The sequence below is a fragment of the Cupressus sempervirens genome, chromosome 2, assembly GCF_028749045.1.
Source record: "Cupressus sempervirens isolate cs-2001-9-10 chromosome 2, ASM2874904v1, whole genome shotgun sequence".
Classification (NCBI taxonomy): domain Eukaryota; kingdom Viridiplantae; phylum Streptophyta; class Pinopsida; order Cupressales; family Cupressaceae; genus Cupressus; species Cupressus sempervirens.
The window spans coordinates 618,244,826-618,264,527 of record NC_143119.1 but is presented as its reverse complement, the minus strand read 5'-3'; the positions used below and the strand labels follow the sequence as shown (position 1 = coordinate 618,264,527).

The 19,702-nt window shown below is 34.3% G+C and overlaps 1 protein-coding gene across 1 annotated transcript in view; it reads left to right on the top strand.

The window, feature by feature from the left end:
- LOC149574897 (P-loop containing nucleoside triphosphate hydrolases superfamily protein) overlaps nt 1-19,702 on the top strand; it is a 107,355-nt gene that overhangs the window by 36,470 nt on the left and 51,183 nt on the right. The window contains exons 2-3 of the mRNA XM_089814747.1: nt 11,788-11,830; nt 18,281-18,360. Coding sequence (XP_089670873.1) covers nt 11,788-11,830; nt 18,281-18,360 — 123 coding nt within the window. The remainder of the gene's footprint in view (nt 1-11,787; nt 11,831-18,280; nt 18,361-19,702) is intronic.

Genomic DNA, 19,702 nt, shown 5'->3' with positions numbered 1-19,702 from the left:
GTTTCATGTGGGAGTGGTCACCATTGTAGCAAAGTTGGAGTGTGCATTCCGCATAACACGGTGGGTTGTGTGGATGGTGTTTATTATGTTGATAGTTTGGGTGATCTACTCTACTTGGGGTCTGATATTTCGACAGTTTGTGCCTCGTGGGTTCCTAACTATGGCAGTAGTGGATTTGGAGTTCAGTTGCACAGTGATTCATGATTCATTCATGGATTCCTCTTGGTTATATTTTAGAGGTTGTTGCAGGAGCCTACGTTGATTGACAACAGTATAGTTCATGACTACATTTGGGATCCAGATGGAGCGACTGGTTTGTTGTTCGGCCATTGCTTGGGGACAAGCAATTTCAAGAAGGGCAGACTGAAATGTCTCCGTTTTGGCTGACATCGTTTTGCGTGCCGAATTAGTCTATCACAGACTCTCATAGACTGGTGGTTGTGATGAGAGAGTCATTCTGGCGTTTATTTGAGGATTGGATGGCTTATTATGCTCTTGGAGATATTATTTTATCATTACTTTTTATACGCGGCCTACATGTTATAATTTTAAGTTGAGATTGCACTTTTTATTTTATAAAATTATTTGTTATAAAAGTGCATTATAATGGGATTTTATAATGGATGTTTCTAGAAGTTCTTAGTAACTTCTTAGAAAAGGATGCTTCTAGAAGTCCTTAGTAACTTCTTAGAAAAGTAAATAAATAGAGAGCTTGGCCTCTCATTTGGATAGAATTGATTTGATGATTCTACTACCTCTCTCTATGAGCATTTGTGGCACCATCTAGGTCTGCAAATATTCAGCATAATCCTTGAGAACGATACCTCTCAAGAGATTGCGTAATTGAGGAAGTGAAAGACCTTCTGAAGGGTTGCACATTGGAAGTGGTATTCGGCCATTTCATGTTGAGCTTCATTGAGTTTCAGACTTGGACTGAGGTTTGATATTTCTGGAGTTCTTTTTGGTGAGAGATTGCATCATTGTTCAATTGGAGGGCTTCACATGAAGATTCATTGCAAATCTGATATCAACTGGTGATTTTCGGAAGTCTGGCTGGGATTACATTTTATCATCATTGGGTCATCAATATTGGTCCAAATCTCATGCAATCATTTTTAAAGCATTCCAATAGACTGGGCGTTTCAGTCTGTACCATTTTCGGCTGCTAGTGTTGAAGGCAAAAATTAATACATTTTCAGTACAGTGCCATACTATACGGCCTGCTTCAGAACAATGTACGACCTACAGCAAAGGACAGTTTGGGGAAGTGCAAATTTGTTGTTCTTCATCAGCATATGACCGTCTGCAGTTACATCAGTACCAGGTTCTTCTATTATCATTGCAATAGCCAAGTATCAGTAGGCAGTAGGAGTAATGAGGGTTTGCATTGTTTGTTGAATTCAGTCTCAGTTTTGTACCCAGCTATATAATCACTGTACACCTTGTTCAATGAGCTTGATAGATCTTTGTAATCAGTACCAGCATTGCATAATTTTGTAACTAGTTTCTTGGTACCAAATAGTTTGCCAAATCTGAAGATGCAATTGTTCTAAGAAGGGCTACATATTGGCACTGTTTTTGCTTCATCGAGTTAATTTATTGCTCAACAGTTCCTAAAATCAGTTATTTACTTCCAGCAGTATAGTTGCCAAATGTTTGATGAAATTTCATAGTACATATCCAGTCTTAATCTTCAGCAGCCCAGTTCAGATTGCATGCCAAGTGTTTGTAAAAATGTCTTGGCTGTAGATGTATCAAATTTCCTTAGTATTTTATGCATTAAAAGGTAGCATCATATTGAGGAGCTTGCATAGTAATCGTAGAAGTTTAAAAAAAAAAACAATCTTAGCAACCATTTCTATCAAGCAACTTCAAACGGAAACGCTATATCAGCAAGTCACAAGGTTGCACATGAACTGTTTGACAAAATAACAAGTAGCAAATAAGGGCAGTTTGTGATCAGTTTTGAGCTGGGTCACTACAAAGTGATCTTGCAAAGGCAATATTTAGATGAAAATGAAAGGAAAAACTGAAATCTGAGCTGGAATTTAAGAATTTTCTTGAAGTTTTTAATTTTCCAAATGAGGTTTTTTGGATTTTTTTCCATTGTTTTTCCTTTTAAGTTAGGACTTTTTTCTATCTCCCTCGCTTAGCATTTTTTCTTAGTTTTCATTTCTTTTCTTAGAATTTTACAAATTTCACTTTTTAGACCTTGATTTCCAACCTTAACAACATTTTGCAACCACTTTGACAACTGATATACCTAGTGAACTTTTCACTCCCAACTTTGTTAATTCTTATTTCCATGACCTTCTCAACTCCATACTCATGAGGCAAACTTCGTGGTCTTACTCTATTTCTCATACTCAAGGGTTGTCTTAGTGTTTAGATCTTACAATTTGGACAATGGCTTTTGATGGTCCAATTCTAGATTTCAACTTCAAACATAGATTTCAATCCTTGGAGTATTTCTTCTTTCCAAATCTCAACCTAGGAATTCCCAACTTGATTTACCTATTCCCTAAGAGCTTGGTGACTTAGAAAACCCAAATCATGGCCAAGCTAAGGATAACTAAGGTAAATAGATAGAAAGTGAAAAAAAGAGGGGTCCCCATTTGCAATGAGGTGTGTATGTGTACAACACATGAGATGCGTTGCCATGGAATTGGTTGGAGGAAAATATTATATTAGCTAAGGAGATGCAAGGCTGGATCAGTCCTAGAACAGCTTAGGTATCCCTGGGAACATGCGACTTTCAACCTCACATACCAGCACTTCCTGAAGATACATTAAGGAATGACAAAGACATTTCAAGGGAGTATAATTCTGATTTCCCAAGTTTAACCTGCAGTTCCTTGTCAGCACACGAGCATTATATTGATGACAACCAAGAGTGCTTTGGTATTTGATGGAAGATGGAAATGCTGATTGTCCACAATCTGATTTCACAACAGCGGTTGAAGAGGAGCATGATAAAAAAAACCCTATTCACAGTCATGTTGATAATCATTTGTTTGAGCATGACTTCGGTGGAAGAAATTCTGTTGATGGAGTTGTAGACAACTTATAACTTTTGGTTCAGAAGTTGCAACTGAGGCTAAATGAAGACATGACTATTGCACTCTCACATTGATGATACTCATTAGAAGATGGCATAATATTTGTAGAAAGCTCAAGGAGGTCACAAAAGCCTTGAAGGAGAAATATCTGTTGCAGACTTATACGGACTCAAAGAAGCTTTGATTGTAATAAAATCAGATTTACTACACCTACTTTCAGATAGGGATCATCTCCTTCTACTTAATGAGATATGTTATGATGGATTCAGAAGAAAGGAAGATGAAGTAGATAAGCTTTACTATGAGATTAAGGTTGCTATGGATTATTTAAGAGCGAACAAATGGCCCTTCAACAATCACAAGATCAGGTTGACGATCTTTTCTTGACACATTCTTCATTTGGATTAGACACTCAATCATCTTTTGCAATCAGAGCTAAGAAAGATGAAACTCATGCAAGAGTTAGAGACATTAAACAAATGGTAAAAGGGATGGAGGATCTTTGTAAAGAAGAGGTTTTCGAAGATACATTTCAGTTGGATGCTTCTTGTGGATATGATAGTGACAATTCAAAATGAAACAGATCTCCTTGTGTTTTGACATCTCATCATAAGGAGGGTAATTTCTTGATTTGGCATAATTCTGCCCTAAAGTCAGAAAGTTCAGATTTTCTTATTGTTGACAGAAATTCTTATTTGGACTTGATGCTGCTCTAAAGTTCTAAACTCAGAGAGCTCTGATATTCTGATTGTTGACAGTAATTACTTGGCTATATTTGGTGCTTTCCTAAATTCTGAAAATTCTGACTTTTTTATTGTTATCAGAAGCACTTCAGTTGGGACAGTTTGAAACCTCAAGGAGGATGGTTTTTGGTGCGGTACACACTTTGGGACAACAAAATGAATGCCATACACATAGTTGAAACTAACCAAGACCCAACAAAACTTGGCAAAAAATTTCAACAACATAAAAATTTGCTTGAAGTCAATTAGAAATGCATTTTTAAAAAATCAATGAGGAGATGCATCCAATGAGTCAATAGATGAGTACAAAAAGGAAAAAAAATATTTAAATACAAATTGGATACAAAGTGACATCCTCATGTGCAATGTTGATGGCTAACAGCTTGGTAGTCTGAAGCAAAATTAAAATAGAAAATTGTTTTTGTAAAAGTATGAGTACAACACCAAAACAATCTACATCTTCTTCTTCTCAACTCTAGTAAAAATTAGGGGAGAGGTAGAGGGTCCAGTCATAGGAATCCACTGTGGTTGTGCCTCCTTGCTTGGCACGATTGCCTATGGCTCAAACTCCATCCTAGTTGTAGATGTTGGGATTGGTAATGAATCTTCATCATCCTTAACCTCCTCATTCTTCCCAATGTCTTCCAGCATGAATCCAATTCCTAGCCCCTCCTCCATAATCTGCCTTTCCAAATTATATATGTCATCCTCTGTAAACAATGGAGGTTGCTCCTATGCTGCCAATCATTGTAAGGATCTATATCATCCAAATCTATTGGACCAACTGGTGTTTCCTCTACCTTCTTCATTGTGGGAAACCAAAGATTAGGTTGCACAAAGACAAGGTCATTTAGTCTTTTTTGAGCTAACTTTTTCCTCTTCTTCATGTGGATGACCTCAAACAAGCTCCAATTGCACTCACAATTTGATGAGCTACAAGATTAGCACAAGTTTCAAAGAGCAATTTTTGGGAAATTTGGGGCTTTTACACCCCAATTCCACTGAGCATCTGTGAAATAAAATATTGAAGAGTTATAAAGATAAGTAAAAAAAAATTATCTACTTATCATGCATGTGAAAGACTTCAAATATTATACCTGGGGTTTGAGTTCTTCCTCTTTTTGGCAGCTCTGAAGAGAATAACCTGCCACTTGCTTCATAGTAAGTTTTCAATTCAATCACAACAAGATATTCACCCCAATCTTATGTGTCATCCTCTTCATGCATGTAGTGAGGCCTTTTGTGAACTCCTCCATCAGGGTCAGAGTAGGAGTCCAAGAAGAAAAAACAGTGGTTGAGGAAATATCTACCTGTATGACTGGGTTGGGGAAGCTGCTTGTTGCAACTCCTATCAATAATTTTCCCAAATGGAATAATATTTGAGATTTTATCCTCCTTGTATTATTTTTTTATAGATTCCTTGGCCCTATCCACGGCCTCATAAAGATTGCCCCATTGGGCTATAACCTAGGGATCCAACACCTCTAATTAAAATATACAAAAAGATCATTAAAGTTACAATTTAATAATGAAAGGCTTGAGTAAAAAAAATTAAGTGTTTATGTAAAGTTTACTTACAGATTTCTTTTAACAGTGCTGAAGTATGTATATTTCTTGCAGGTACAGTCAATGCCAATGAAGAATCCAAAGTGCTGCACAGTATATATAATCGCAATACAAAAATGATATAAATATTCCTTCAAGTTCGATGTCTGTACTGCCTTCGATCTGCATACATTAATCAATTTCTATATTTGCAATATCGGGCGACATACAATATGTATACAAGTCTAGACGGGTACATGGGTGAATGGGCATGTCTCCAAATGGAGACATGACCATTCACTGATGCACCCGATCGGTGGAATGGTCACACCCGATGTGATTAGTCATAACAAAATGAATGACTTCAAGACTTTAACTAAGTCCATTGCAATCATTTAACAATCAATTTAAATACAATTATTACTGAGATCATTTCTCAGATATTACTCAATCATGATATTCATCATCGGTTCTGAATGCTGCGATCACTGTAAGTAAATGCAGATTATATTCATGTATAGGTACATATCGGTGTTCAACATATTGACATGTACATATACATGAGTATATTCTCATATGATCAGCGTAATTGTCTGAACCAAAGCTATTTGTTTCAACAGTTTAGGATTCGATTCTTTTATCACCAAATTGAATCTGAGTTCAATTGCAAATTTACACACAAATGTTATCCTTGGAGGAATCATCTCAAATGGACAAGAGGGTTTTCATTTTCACAACAAAAATGGAAACCAAGAAAGTTTTTGAGTTCCGATTCTTTACACCAAAGGGTTTTCCTCCTTCAACATGCTGAGAAAACAGGAATGCTCAAACTTTATGAAAAGGGTTTGACAACAATAACAATGAATTTTTCTGTTAAATCTCTTCACTTTATATTCGCCCATTTAATGAGTTTCCTTTTCTAAACTCCTATTTAAAGGTGTTCAAAAATACTTGTAATAAAATATTACACTAGACCCACATCAATATAATAAAAGTAATACATAAGTAATCATTTTACAATGTTATAAAGGTGATGTCATTGGGATAAAGTTTGACACAACACTGGCCAATGGCATCCCATCAATGCTTAGCATCGGTATAAGTTTTATATGGAAGCATTAAAAACATTTTGGTAAGCAAGACAATTAGAAATTTTTAATTATTTTTTGCAAATGGTCATCCATAACATTCAATTGAAATACAAATTTACTTTCTAATTTAGGTTGGCATGCTTAGTAACTCGAACCAAGATTAAATTTTATAATGGTTAATTATATTGCAAGTAATAACATAATTCAATCATGGAAAATATAACAGAAAAACAATAATAGTTACAACAAGAATAATGGAGCCATTGGAGCTGTCTCCATACTACTCAACTCAATGTTAGTCAAAAGACTGAGTGTCCTTTAGGATGGTGCGGTGCAACACTTATGTTACAACTAGGATAGTCAATATAATTTGACTTGAAACTTGGTCTACTGTAGTAATGGAGATGTAGATTTTAAGTTGGTAATGAATTAAAAGCTCTATCATGGGATGGTATCCTCAAATTTCTCTAGAAGATAACCTTTGGTTGTGTACTTATACTAAGACCTCTATATAGTTTAATTTCCATGCGTAGAATAGCTGATATAAACTTGTAACTTCACCATAACTTCTATTGCATTCAGTTTGCATTTAATGTTGTATTAGCATTTTTGTGGGCTCGATGATTGATACATATATGAGTGAATACTGAAGTTCTATTTGATTTCCTATCCTTTTGCTACATCCCAATCCAAATATGAGTAACTGGCTACATCTAGGATGTTTTTTTCTGAGCAGGGGATGATAGGGGACAGCTACCATGTATATATGGTAATCTGAAATTTCAAATATATTCATGAATTTCAGAATTACATAACATTGTAACATTCATCATAGCAACATAATAACATTAATAATTATAAATCTAAAAACTAACATCTTTGAACCAATGATCAATGTCATTCATCAAATCATCATAAACCATGGCATCAAATGAATCAAATCGCATCATCATAGAATAGGAACATAGTATGGTGAATGAAATGAGAGTTCAAATTTCAATTTCATATGTTCATAGTTATAATTCATTGAAACAATAAAAAGTATCTAAAGTTTAAATGCCTCTCTTCTCTACAAAAGCTTTTGCAAACTCTCCAAGACAAAGTCTTTGGAGAAACTAAGAAAAGAGTTATTGCTGAAAAAAGTTTAAGAAGATCAATGTTGGATTACAAATCAGTTATTGCTGAAAAAGTCTTTCCAATTGCTTATATTTGTTAAAAAGAAATGCATCATGGGAGTCCCTCATGAATTGAGGGAGTATATAGGTTATCCTAGTTATCGAATTCACTCATCCGGGGCGTGAGTTAAGTCTAGGTCCATAACCGGTTCGGGTCTACAAACCGGTTCTCGTAGTGTCTGTGTTTGACCCTACGGGTCCTAGCAGATTCACAAATCTGCAGAACCGTGGGCCAAATACAATGTGGGCCCAAAAAAACATGAAAAAGGTATTTTTAATTATTTTTTCCTACCTAACACTGAAATGCCCCTTTATATTTGATGTCTAACTCATTTTAGACTCATTTGATCTCTCATTTTGCTAACTCATTCATGCAAGTTTGAAGTGAATTGATTGAATACCAAGGAGATTGATTGTGGATTGATAAACACTTGCTTGAAGTTAGATTTGAGTTTTGAAGGTATGCATTTTCTTTAGTTTTTTCTTCATTGTTTCAAGTCTTTCTAAAGTTTTAAATTTATTCATGTTTTGTACAATATTTGAAGAATTTTTTTTTTAAAATTTTTTTTGTTACAGATTTTCAAATGCAACAAGTAGTCAAAGCTCAGTGGGTGGGGAGGGATCTCAATAATTTAAAATTAATAAAGGGTCTTCTTTATGTAGACACACTACAAGAATTGCACATTGTAGTGGAGATGTGGGTTTTGTTTGGGAATGTAATTTTTGCTAAGCACAATATAGAAGCTCGTACTGTAGATTCAAACTTCATTTCTTGGGCCCTAGGGATAGAGGTATTAATATGTGGGAGTGATCTGATAAGAAAGGGTTGCCAGTTGGGCAAATAGCAACATTTTTAAAAGAACAAGAAAATGCTAATAATAGTTTCAAAAGGGAAACAAAGTTCTATTAGTGGGAAAAATCAATAACACCACCCACTCACCAAGCTTCTATACATCTATTCTTGCCTAAAACGTCTAGTGATGATGATATACAAGAACCACAACATACCACCCACAAGAGAGACCCATTAGATAAGGCTTTTAAAAATGAGTTGAGAGATTGAGCTGATGAAAAAGTTAGACGTTGCCTCTTTGCAAATGGTGTTCCATACAACTTATTTAGATCACCTTACTGAAGGGAGATGGTGGAAGGAATAAATAGTGCATCTTCTAGTTCGTGTGACTTTGGATATGAAAAGTTGTGCACCACTTTATTGCACAATGAGAGAAAAAATGTAGAGACCCGACTCAAACCCATAAGAGATTCTTGGGTTCAAATAGGTGTGTCTATTATCTGAGATGGATGGAAAGATTGCAAAAACCATCCTTTGATAAATGTTATTATTTCCTCCCCCAAAGGAACAATGTTTTTGAAGGGGGCTGATTGTGAGGGGCAAGTAAATTGTGCTGAATTTATTGCTCGCATTCTCATTGATTCCACAGGGGCATTGGGTAGTGATAATGTTGTCCAAGTTGTTATGCACAATGCAAAAGTTTGTAGGGTTGTGGGTGCATTGGTAGAGGCTAGATATGATCACATTGGTGATACAATCCTTCGGCACCCAAATAGATTGGGTGAAACAAACATATAATGATAGTGAGGAGATTCAAATGTTTGTGACAAACCATATGTCACAAGCAATTTTCAGAACTTTCTCCAAATTTGTAGTTATTGAAGGATATTTAGTTTCATTTGTGAAATATCAATTTATGTCATGTTTTACATAACTAAATGTGTTGTTAACTTACTATTAACATGTTTTTAGGTGGCTGAAACTCGCTTTGCGTCACATGTAATCGTCCATAGACAACTTGTGAGGGTGAAGGAAGCATTATCAAAAATGGTAGTTAACAACCAATGGGGCATTTGGAAACAATCCAATACAACAAGAGCCCAAAAGGTCAAGGCAATGATATTGGAGGATGATTGGTGGACACTGTGGAATACATATTAGAATTCACCGATCGTATCATGACTATGCTTAGTTTTGACGACACGGACCAGCCACGCTTGGGGGACATCTATGATGCCATGAATGCCATGTTGGAGAAAGTCAAAGTGGTAAGTTATAATGCAATCCTCTATCCAAGTTTATAATTATTAAGATATAGCTAAATTTAAAAAGTTTTAATTTACATAACTTACATGAACATCATTTGTTATTCATATCCTAGGTCATTCAAAGGAAAGAGAATTACGCAATTGACGCCTTATACAAAAAGGTGGAGGCAATTGTTCGTCATTGTTGGAACAAGATGACTACTCCTTTGCATCTCCTAGCATATGCTCTCTTTCCCAGGTATTATAGCCCAGAGGTACTTTCTATTGCAAGTATAGTGGAACCTTATAGAGATGTTGAGGTTGCTGGTAGATATAAGATGGCATTCAGTAGGATCCTCAACAATCTAGAGGTGGGTGCAAATGTTAGGAGAGAGTTTGGGTTATTCATCTAAGGAAAAAATACAGAAAGTTTTAATTATATGAAAATCATTTGTTATTCATATCCTAGGTCATTCAAAGGAAAGATAATGACCCAATAGACACCTTATACAAAAAGGTGGAAGCAATTTGTTCTTCATTGTTGGAACAAGATGACTACTCCTTTGCATCTCCTAGCATATGTTCTCTTTCCTAGGTATTATAGCCCAGAGGCACTTTCTATTGCAGGTATAGTGGAACCTTATAGAGATTTTGAGGTTGCTAGTAGATATAAGAGGGCATTCAATAGGATCCTCAATGATCTAGAGGTGGGTGCAAATGTTAGGAGAGAGTTTGGGTTATTCATCTCAAGAAAAAATACAGATCTTATTGCTGTGAATAATCAAAGCATAATGGATGGTATTACATGGTGGTACCTCCATGGACAAGATTATTTGTACCTACAACCTATTGTGATAAAGATCTCGTCACAAGTAAGGTTTTAATTTTAAATTCTTAAGCATTTTTTATTTGTTTTGGCCACTTGCAATGTATATGTTAACTCTTAAGTTTGGTTGTTTTCTCTCTAGGTTACTAGGTCTTCTACCACAGAGCAGAATTGGAGTGCATACTCCTTTATCCACTTAGTTAAGCATAACTGATTGGGCTCCAAAAAAGCTGAAGACATTGTGTTTGTGCACAACAACTTGTCCCTTCTTTTATGTAAGGACCCAAAATACAAGAAGGGGGCAGAGAGGCTTTGGGATGTGGCACCCAAGTCTGCTGACTTAGATATGATGATTGAGCATCTTGCTAAAACCATACTGCTTGATATAGATTATGCGGAGGATGATGCAACACCCTCTACTACTAGTGGAACCAATGGTAGTTCCAATGAGGAGGAGGATGGATACTTGCAGCCACTGAAGACCCTAATGATCCACATTTTTTAGACAATCCATTTTCTGATTGAGAACACTTTCATGATTATTCAATCATGTTTCAAACATTATTGTACTATAACCATGAGTCTAAGTTTTGTGATGTGATGATTTTCTTGATGAATCATAATGTTTATCTTTGACATTTGACATTAATGTATCGTCAAGCATCATAGATTCATAGTATGAAATGATTTAGTTTTAGAATTACGTATATATATACTCACAAATCCTTATAAATCATAATGGGAAAAAACTTCATGAATCCACGAACCAGATTCTTGAGCCCGAATCCATCCCTAAACCCAAATTGGCAACTAAGGTTATTATCAAAGCAATTGTCTAAAATAAGGAACATGTCAAACCTCTTATGGATGTCAAGGATATCATCCTTGTTGAAGACGCTACTAATGGGGAAATGGATTTTCACGTAGACTTTTTCTAATAATCAAGTTTGGGCTAAGTTTGTACAGCATATATTAAAAGATATGTAAAAGCAATTATAAATGAATTTTAAATTTTAAATATGTCAGTCAACACATCTCTCTCCAACATGCCTTGGATTTTGTTTGTGGTCTTGAAGTACAGTTTTTTTCATTCTATTCTGATAAAATGATCTGCTTCTAGCTGTACACTACGCATCAAATCTGATCTCCAACTTTAGCATCTTCAATAGAAATGTAATTTCTGGATAGGTAATTTTGAAACCTTTAGTTACATGGATACACAAACAATTAGACCAGTGTTATTTCTGTAATCTCTCTCTAGCATCATGTGTGTTGAGGACTAATGAGTTTATTTTTGAGTGGTTGTAGGATTGGCTGTTGTCATTATGGGCGTCACTGGTTCTGGAAAATCGTAAGAGATGGACCTTTTCCCACATCTCTTTAAAAATGGAGGAAATTAGTGGCATATTTAAACAAGTCTTCACATTTATAATTATTGTTATTTTTTATTTTACTTTATCAATAATTTATCTCGTGGAAACCATAATAAATAGGTTTCTTTAGCAAGTTTTCATCTCTCTTCCTTTTTGTGCTTCACTTGTGATGCCACTCAATTATGACATTGACAATGTATCCAGATTGACATTTTCAACTTTCAGTTAACCTATAAATCACACAGAAATCAAACCAATAACACATTGTTTATGCAATACAATATGTTTTATAATATCAACATTCTGCCTGGTAGATTGTAATTGATTTAGTTAATTTCAATGGCACTCATCACAAACTAGGTCAACTCTTTATTAAGTTTACAATCACACATCAGTGATGTCTATTTTCATAGAAGAGGAATAGTCTTGTGTAACTTATGGAAGCATGCATCTTATATTGTATTATGAAGCAACATGTTTATGTAAATGAGTTCAACAAATTGAATGTAAGCAATTGCTATGAAACATGGTAATATAGTCAAGGAATCTAATACAACAGATTTAGCTCTTTCATTGAGTTTGTATCTTTCATCAATACATATACTTCTCTAGTTTATTTCAGTGTGTGAAAGCGCGTACCTTTAGATAAAGGAAAGAGTTACAATAAGGCTACATCTTTCAATAAAGCATTCTCAACTGCAATATAATGCTAGGTAATTTGATATGCTGCATCTTTCAGTAGAACATCGTCAAGCAAGAGGTGCCTATGCAATTATGGAGAAGAGATTTAAAATGTAAAATAATGTTGTGTAGGATACCTTAGAGTTGTTCATGATGGTGCCAAATGGATGGGCAAAGTAAAGAATGTTACAGCATATGCTTTGACTATTGAGAAATCAAAGTTTAAATTGCAATACATCTCATTGCATTGCTCTTATAGTGTGGAATTCCTCCCAAGCCCATCATACTTTCTTTTAACTAAAGAGGGGTAAATGCTTTGACCTAGAGCTATGAACTAGTGGGGCTACAAATAGGGGACCTCATTGCCATTTAAAGATTCAACAATAGCACTCCAATGGGGTTTTAATCTTGACCAAAATAACAACACAACTTAACCATTGGAACCTTCCAATGCTGGCGCAAGGCCCACGTACTTAATGACATCTATAGTTGGGGATTTTTCAATGACAATTAGTAGATCTGTAAACTCTTGAAGTGCATGAATAAGTTTTTAGTTGCTAGATTGGTAGCCCATGGTTGAGATGGAGGATGAAAAGGAAATGATTGTTGAGAATGTTGTAGTACAACTAAGAATTAAACCATTCCCAAAGACCTTGTAGGATTAAAAATAATAATTTGATAGTGTATATTATTAGAAGACAAGGAGTAAACCTGTAAGAGAAGATGATGTGGAAAGCATCAACCTTAACATTGGTGATATGTATTGTAGGCCCCAAATTCCTAAGGTTGGATAATCTCCAATGTCAAGGGTGTCAAACTTGGAAAGAGTGCCACAAAACCTATGTTGAGGTTAGTCATTTGAGATCTAACCACTAAGGTTGGTAGGACTTCCTTCACTTATGGCTATACTAAACAAAGAGGGGTTTTCATCTAGTGTTGCAATAGATTTCAACATAGATCTGAAATTGTTACCCTCACATAAACCATACCATGTGATGTACCTTATTTGGGATAGGATTTTAATAATAAATAATTTAAATGTTAATAAGTAATCTAATAATAGTAGATATGCTATTATTGATATAATAATAAATTCATTTTTATAATATAATCTATGGTTAAGATAATAATATGATATAATGTAAGATATAATTAATGTAATAATTAATATATTAATAAAAATGTATATATTGTAACATTTTTAAATACAATAACAAAATTAGATTCAATATATATATTATTATTAATATATAAAACTTTAGGTAGAGCGTTTGAGATCTAATTACTAAGGTGAGTAGGACCTCCTTCACTAATGGCTCTACTAAACCAAGAGAGGTTTTCATCTAGTGTTGCAATAGATATGACATAGATGAGAAAAATTACCCTAACATAAACCATACCATGTGATGTTCCTACTTTGAAATAAGATTTAATAATAAATAATATTTAAATAATAAGATTTTCATACATAGATAATATAATATTAATGAATAAATAATCAAAATATAACAAACAATAATAATTCAAATGTTAGTAAATAAACTAAAAATAGTAAATTTGTTAATAATGAATACATTATTATAATATAATATATGGTTAGATAATAATATGATATATAATATAATATTTTTTATAAAACAATGTATTGTGACATATTTAAATGCCATAACAAAACTAGATTCAATATATATGTTATTATTAAGCAGATCGTAAAGAAAAGATTAAGATCTCCTTGGAACAGATTTGTGGATAGGTTTGATAGAGTGAAGGAGATTGATGAGCAGATTTTGAGAGGATCTAGTAATAAGATTTTGTCACTATTGTGATCATCATTATAGAAGAAATTATTGGTGATAGTAAAGTCTCAGAAGGGACATTACTTATGAAATTCATAGTGCACCCCTATTTTGGTTGTCACATCATGCTTATGTATTGATTTGCAATACTCAAGTTCAAGCACTTTATTAGAAAAGATGATATGCCATATGAATGTGAGAATGTGCTTTAAATAAACCCTTATGTTATTCATTCACACATGGCTATGATAGCATTAAATACTAGAACAGATAAAATTAAAAATATTTTTATATGAAGTTGTTTTGATGAGTGTGTTACCACACTAGAACAGATAAAATTAAAAACATTTTTATATGAAGTTGCTTTGATGAGTGTGTTGGGATGGTGGGGAATCCGATTTGGTAGCAAACTATTATCATAATCTACTTAGGAAATAGATTCTTTAAGTACAAAAAATGCAATACCTGAAACCAGTGATGGTACCATAATCGAAATACCACAAAAGACGGTGTCCTTCAAAACGCACAAGCAAGCTAGGCTTCCCACATACATTTAGCAAATGTAACGTCCCCCTTTTGGGTTTACCCTATATTTGCCCACAATAATCAAGAATGCCACTGCCTACTGATTGAATAACAGACCTGATCCTGATAGCTGCTATGGAATTTCTGATGTTTTATTGATGTTCTGACTTGGTTCTTTCATATTAGGAGTATTGTTTCCTTTATACTAATAATTTCTCTTTAAAAAAATCGCGTTTTAACATATCGCTGCTGCTCCAGACTGCTCTTAAGGTCTGTCTTTTCTTATGTCCACTCTTATATCCAGGATATTTCATTCTCCTTTCTGTCTTTTGCAACCTCTCAATCTATTTTTCTGATATACCTTCTCTCATTCCTTTTCACCCCTATACTGAATATTTCTGATATTTTTTATATATTTTTATATTTTTAAATCCTCTCAAATCAAATCCTGATATATCTCCGGTTTCATTTTGAAGGATTTAACTTGAGAGGAGCAATTGCAAAGCTAATAGAAATTATAACACTACCCTATACTGAGTTGACCTCATGCAAATAAATATTGGTCTCTCCTTAATCAGGTCATCCTTATATTTAATGATTGCTACTATTTATTGTTTTAATCTCTTGGTCGGCTTTGCATCTCAATTGCCTAGGTTTAAGTATTTATTCATATATTATTACTAATTCTTCCCTGGTTGGCACTCCTTATGGTGCTGGGATCTGGGGGATAAAGCACTCAAGCTGGGCATGACACAGAACAATGGATAATTGCAAAATATTAAACGAGTTAATTAGTAAACCATGAGTATACCTATAGATATCCTTTTTTATTTTGAAAAGATGCCTTACAAATGATTTTCAAGGATCTAATGGTTGTCTGGTTGGCCAACTAATCAGAAACACATCTAAATATGCACATCATGCACAATAAGACACTCAACTAAAGTCAAATTTGTCTTTAATCAGTCAAACTACAAAGATTACAATTTTTTAGTACAAACTTGAGATAAACCCAGATCACTACAATACCAAATATGTTTATCTAGATTTGAAATTGAAACACTAAGGCTTCCCATGAATACTATGTTTCTACTAGCTTTGCATTTGCTCCTCTCAAATCAAATCCTTCAAAATGAAACCAAAAATTCTCTTAACCTAGTCAAGAATGTGCCCTAAAATGGCACTATAGGAATTTGAAAGTTGATTGCATAAATGAATTCCCTCTGAAGAGGAAATTAGGTGAATTCAATGAGGTAGACAGAGGAAACTAGATGAACTCAATGACGAAACTAGGTGACTTAAATGTTTAATTTCTTTACATTTTTGGTTATTGGCAGTTTTTTTGGTGGGCCTGCATGCCCTATCAAGTACTTTGTTTGATAAAGACTTTAGTAGTTTCTGGAAGGTTTATATTATAACAAACTGTGATTTGGTGAAGTTAGTTTTTGGTGGGACTGTGAGATTGGTTACTAACTGTGCTAACATGCTGGTTTCTTGCATTTTTGGGGGCTGTTTGAAGACATTTTTACTGTTTCTATCGTTGTTGTTTCTGTCTGAGTTGTATTGTAAATGATCTTTCCCTTCTAATATAATAAAAATCATAAGGGCAATTTATCAAGCAGTAGGAAAATACTCAACTCTAAAAACCAAGATAATGGAAACAAATCAAACAGAATGATGTTCTAGAAATCAGAACCAGTCATGCAAAGATGATTTCTCTAACCTCCGAGAGATGCCCAATATAAATGCAAAGATGAATGCTATGAAAGTTACATTGAGTCACGTAAACTAGGCAATAAAAATCTTCTAATCTCTTGTAAATTGAAGCTGAGATATTGGAGGAACAAGTACTTTTGGGATGATGCAACAATGGTGATAATGTTTGTTACCAATGAAAATATAAACAAGGAGATACTTGAGCTAGAATCATAAGCAACATGCCTAGCTGACTTCTTGGTCTGCCCTCTAGCCATTCCATATTCGTGTAGCCCCGAAGGGATTCTTTTCAGCAGTAATTTTCCTCCTCTAGGGAATCTTTAGAAGTGGCCCAGACCACCTACTTGTTCTATGGGTTACTTGTTTTGTGGTTCTTCACGGCATCACTACACCCTTCATATAGACAGTTGTGTTCACTCTAGCTCTTCTATCTAGGGGCAACAAGTTGATCCTATTTATCTTGTTGGGGATGATGATGGGAGCCTTATTCGTACCAAGATTGGGGGGGTCATAGGATCTCGTCACCTTGACACCTTCAAGTATGAGCACCACGGTCATGGAGAAGCAAGTAATGGTTGAGACTGTATTGACAAGGGTTGAAGAGCCCACAATAACAATGGATATTGGAATTTTGCTTAACTAATTAGTTAGCTTCTAGAAGACTTGGAAACTACCTAAATGTGCATGAGTTGGCTATGCACCAAAAGAGAACATTACAAAGGTTGAGAAGAGAATCAAAGACACCTAAAATAGTTAGCAAACTCTCTGAGCGCTCTCCAGGTTGCCAAGTAGTCTCTATTTTCCTTTTTTGGGCGAGTTTTCACAAGTTTAACTCTTGCAATTTCATAGACCGAAAGCAATTTTAATTTTTTATTTAATAGATTTTGAAATTAAGTTTAACAAAAAGAATTATGTTTCTTTAAGAGTGTTTGTCAAGTATTGGCCAAATTTATGCCGAGTTGAAACTTTTGGGCTTGTCAAGTACTCTTTGAGTCCGATTTTGTGAACTATGCCCCCTACCATTAATCAGAACCACGACCAACCCAACATCACTTGCCACCTGACCAATTTTAACTCTAATCAATAAAATAGAATCTAAGGCCTCCAAACCAAGATTGATTAAATAGCACCTATATTTGATTCCTTAAAATGATATTTCATAATGATGGACTGTGGAAACACCAAATGTATAAAAATGAAAGAGGTAGATAGCTTCACAATGAATGGTTCAAAATGCACAATAAATCTTGAGGTTTGTGAATGGTGTAGCAAGCTAATAGGGCCTACTCGTACGGGAAACTCTATGGTTAGTTGTACTTGATCTAGAACAATACTAAGGGGATCTTCTCTAAGGTGATCTTCTAGAGATTTTTTTGCTTCACCTTTGTGAGCATTACTTAGATTCAAGCTTTAACTTTTTATATGCAATGACTTTGAAGTGTCACCATGCAAGCTCATTAGAGATGGGTTCTTGTGAACCAACGTTAACAAATGATGGTTTGTGAACTTTTACTCAATAGTAACATGCAGTTGATTCCTTATAAGTGATTGCATATAATGATGCATGCCAAAGACGTGATATTTGTAAAATCTATAAACATGCTTAAGAGATCAAATAGAACTTTCATGAGATTGAATTATTGATAAATTTTAGCTTCGTCATATGATAACCTATAAATGTTATTTGTTATCAATTTTGTGGTGAAACAGTACCATAGGGATACTTCTTTCAAAAGCCTTGGATTGCAACTTCATTGATGCTGATGACTATCACTCTGCTAGAAATAAAGGTACTCGCTAGGAGATTTTACTGTTTCTATATTAAGTGGTTTTTATGCTATGGGTGCTAGATGAACATTATCATATCACTTTTCTAAAATTTACTACCGATAAAGAATTAATCAATCTGAATCTTCAAGGTTTACGCTAGCAACTGTGTACTTGGATTTCTAAATTTCAGTATTTCTAGTGGATTTTTCTAATATTTTTGTACTCTATAAAACTCCTCAATTAAGTGTCTCTTCAACACTTTCTACTTTTGCAAAATGGTTCATACCACCAATTGTATAATGTTACCAATCTTAACTCAAACTGTCAATTAATTAACTTGGTGAATTTTCAGTTGTAAATAGTCATTTTTTGTGTGATTGTTTACCATTAAGGAAATTTATGGTTTGTCCATTTGTGCACTTTCTTTATTGACTTGTGAGTTTCTACAACTTCGATGCTGAGAAACAAGTGGATATTTTACTTCTATTTTCATACTTTATCAAACGGTCAATTAAATGTCTCTTCAACTTTTTTGACTTTTGCAAAAAAGTTCATACCGCCATTGTCTGATGTTGCCAATCTTAACTCGAGCTATCATTTAATTAACTTAGTGAATTTCTAATTGTAGACAGTCATTTTTATGTTTGATTGTTTATCATCAAGGATATTTATGGTTTGTCAACTTGTGCTCTTGCTTCATTGACTTGTAAGTTTCTACAACTGAGTTGGATGTTGAGAAACAAATATGCACATTGCCAAATCAAAATTCGAATTGTAATTGCGCAATATAAAAGCAAAACATGAAATCACGACATAGATAAGTACATGTCACTGTAAGCTAGCATGCAATGCATTTCTAGTGCTAAATAAGGTATGCAAACATCAAATAGCATCTTTCAGCATCACCCCAATAAGGAAGGAGCCATGGTGATCTCAGACTTCACAAAGGAGCTGTATTTGTAAGGTCAAGACAGCTTATGTTCCTTACCTCTTTGGCACCCCTTATGATTTGCAACATTGACATTGTATTGTTATAACAACAATTTAGAGCTAGGATTACCTAGTATTATTCAGTCTTATTATGTTAACAATTTGGGTTGATTACCAGATATTAGTTGTATGCAAGAACTCAGCATGCATGCGAAATTTTCACTTAGTTTCTTCATACTTATCTTCAGCCAAAATTTAAAATACTCCCTAGGATATGACAGGACTATTATCCTAGTCCTCCACCTCTTATTGGATTTCTCCTATTTATAAAAATAAGGTCTCTTATGATTCACAATATTAATATGCATGTTGTAATAACAATAATTTAGCATTGGTGTTATCTAGTAGAGTTTAGCTTTTTTATGCTAACAA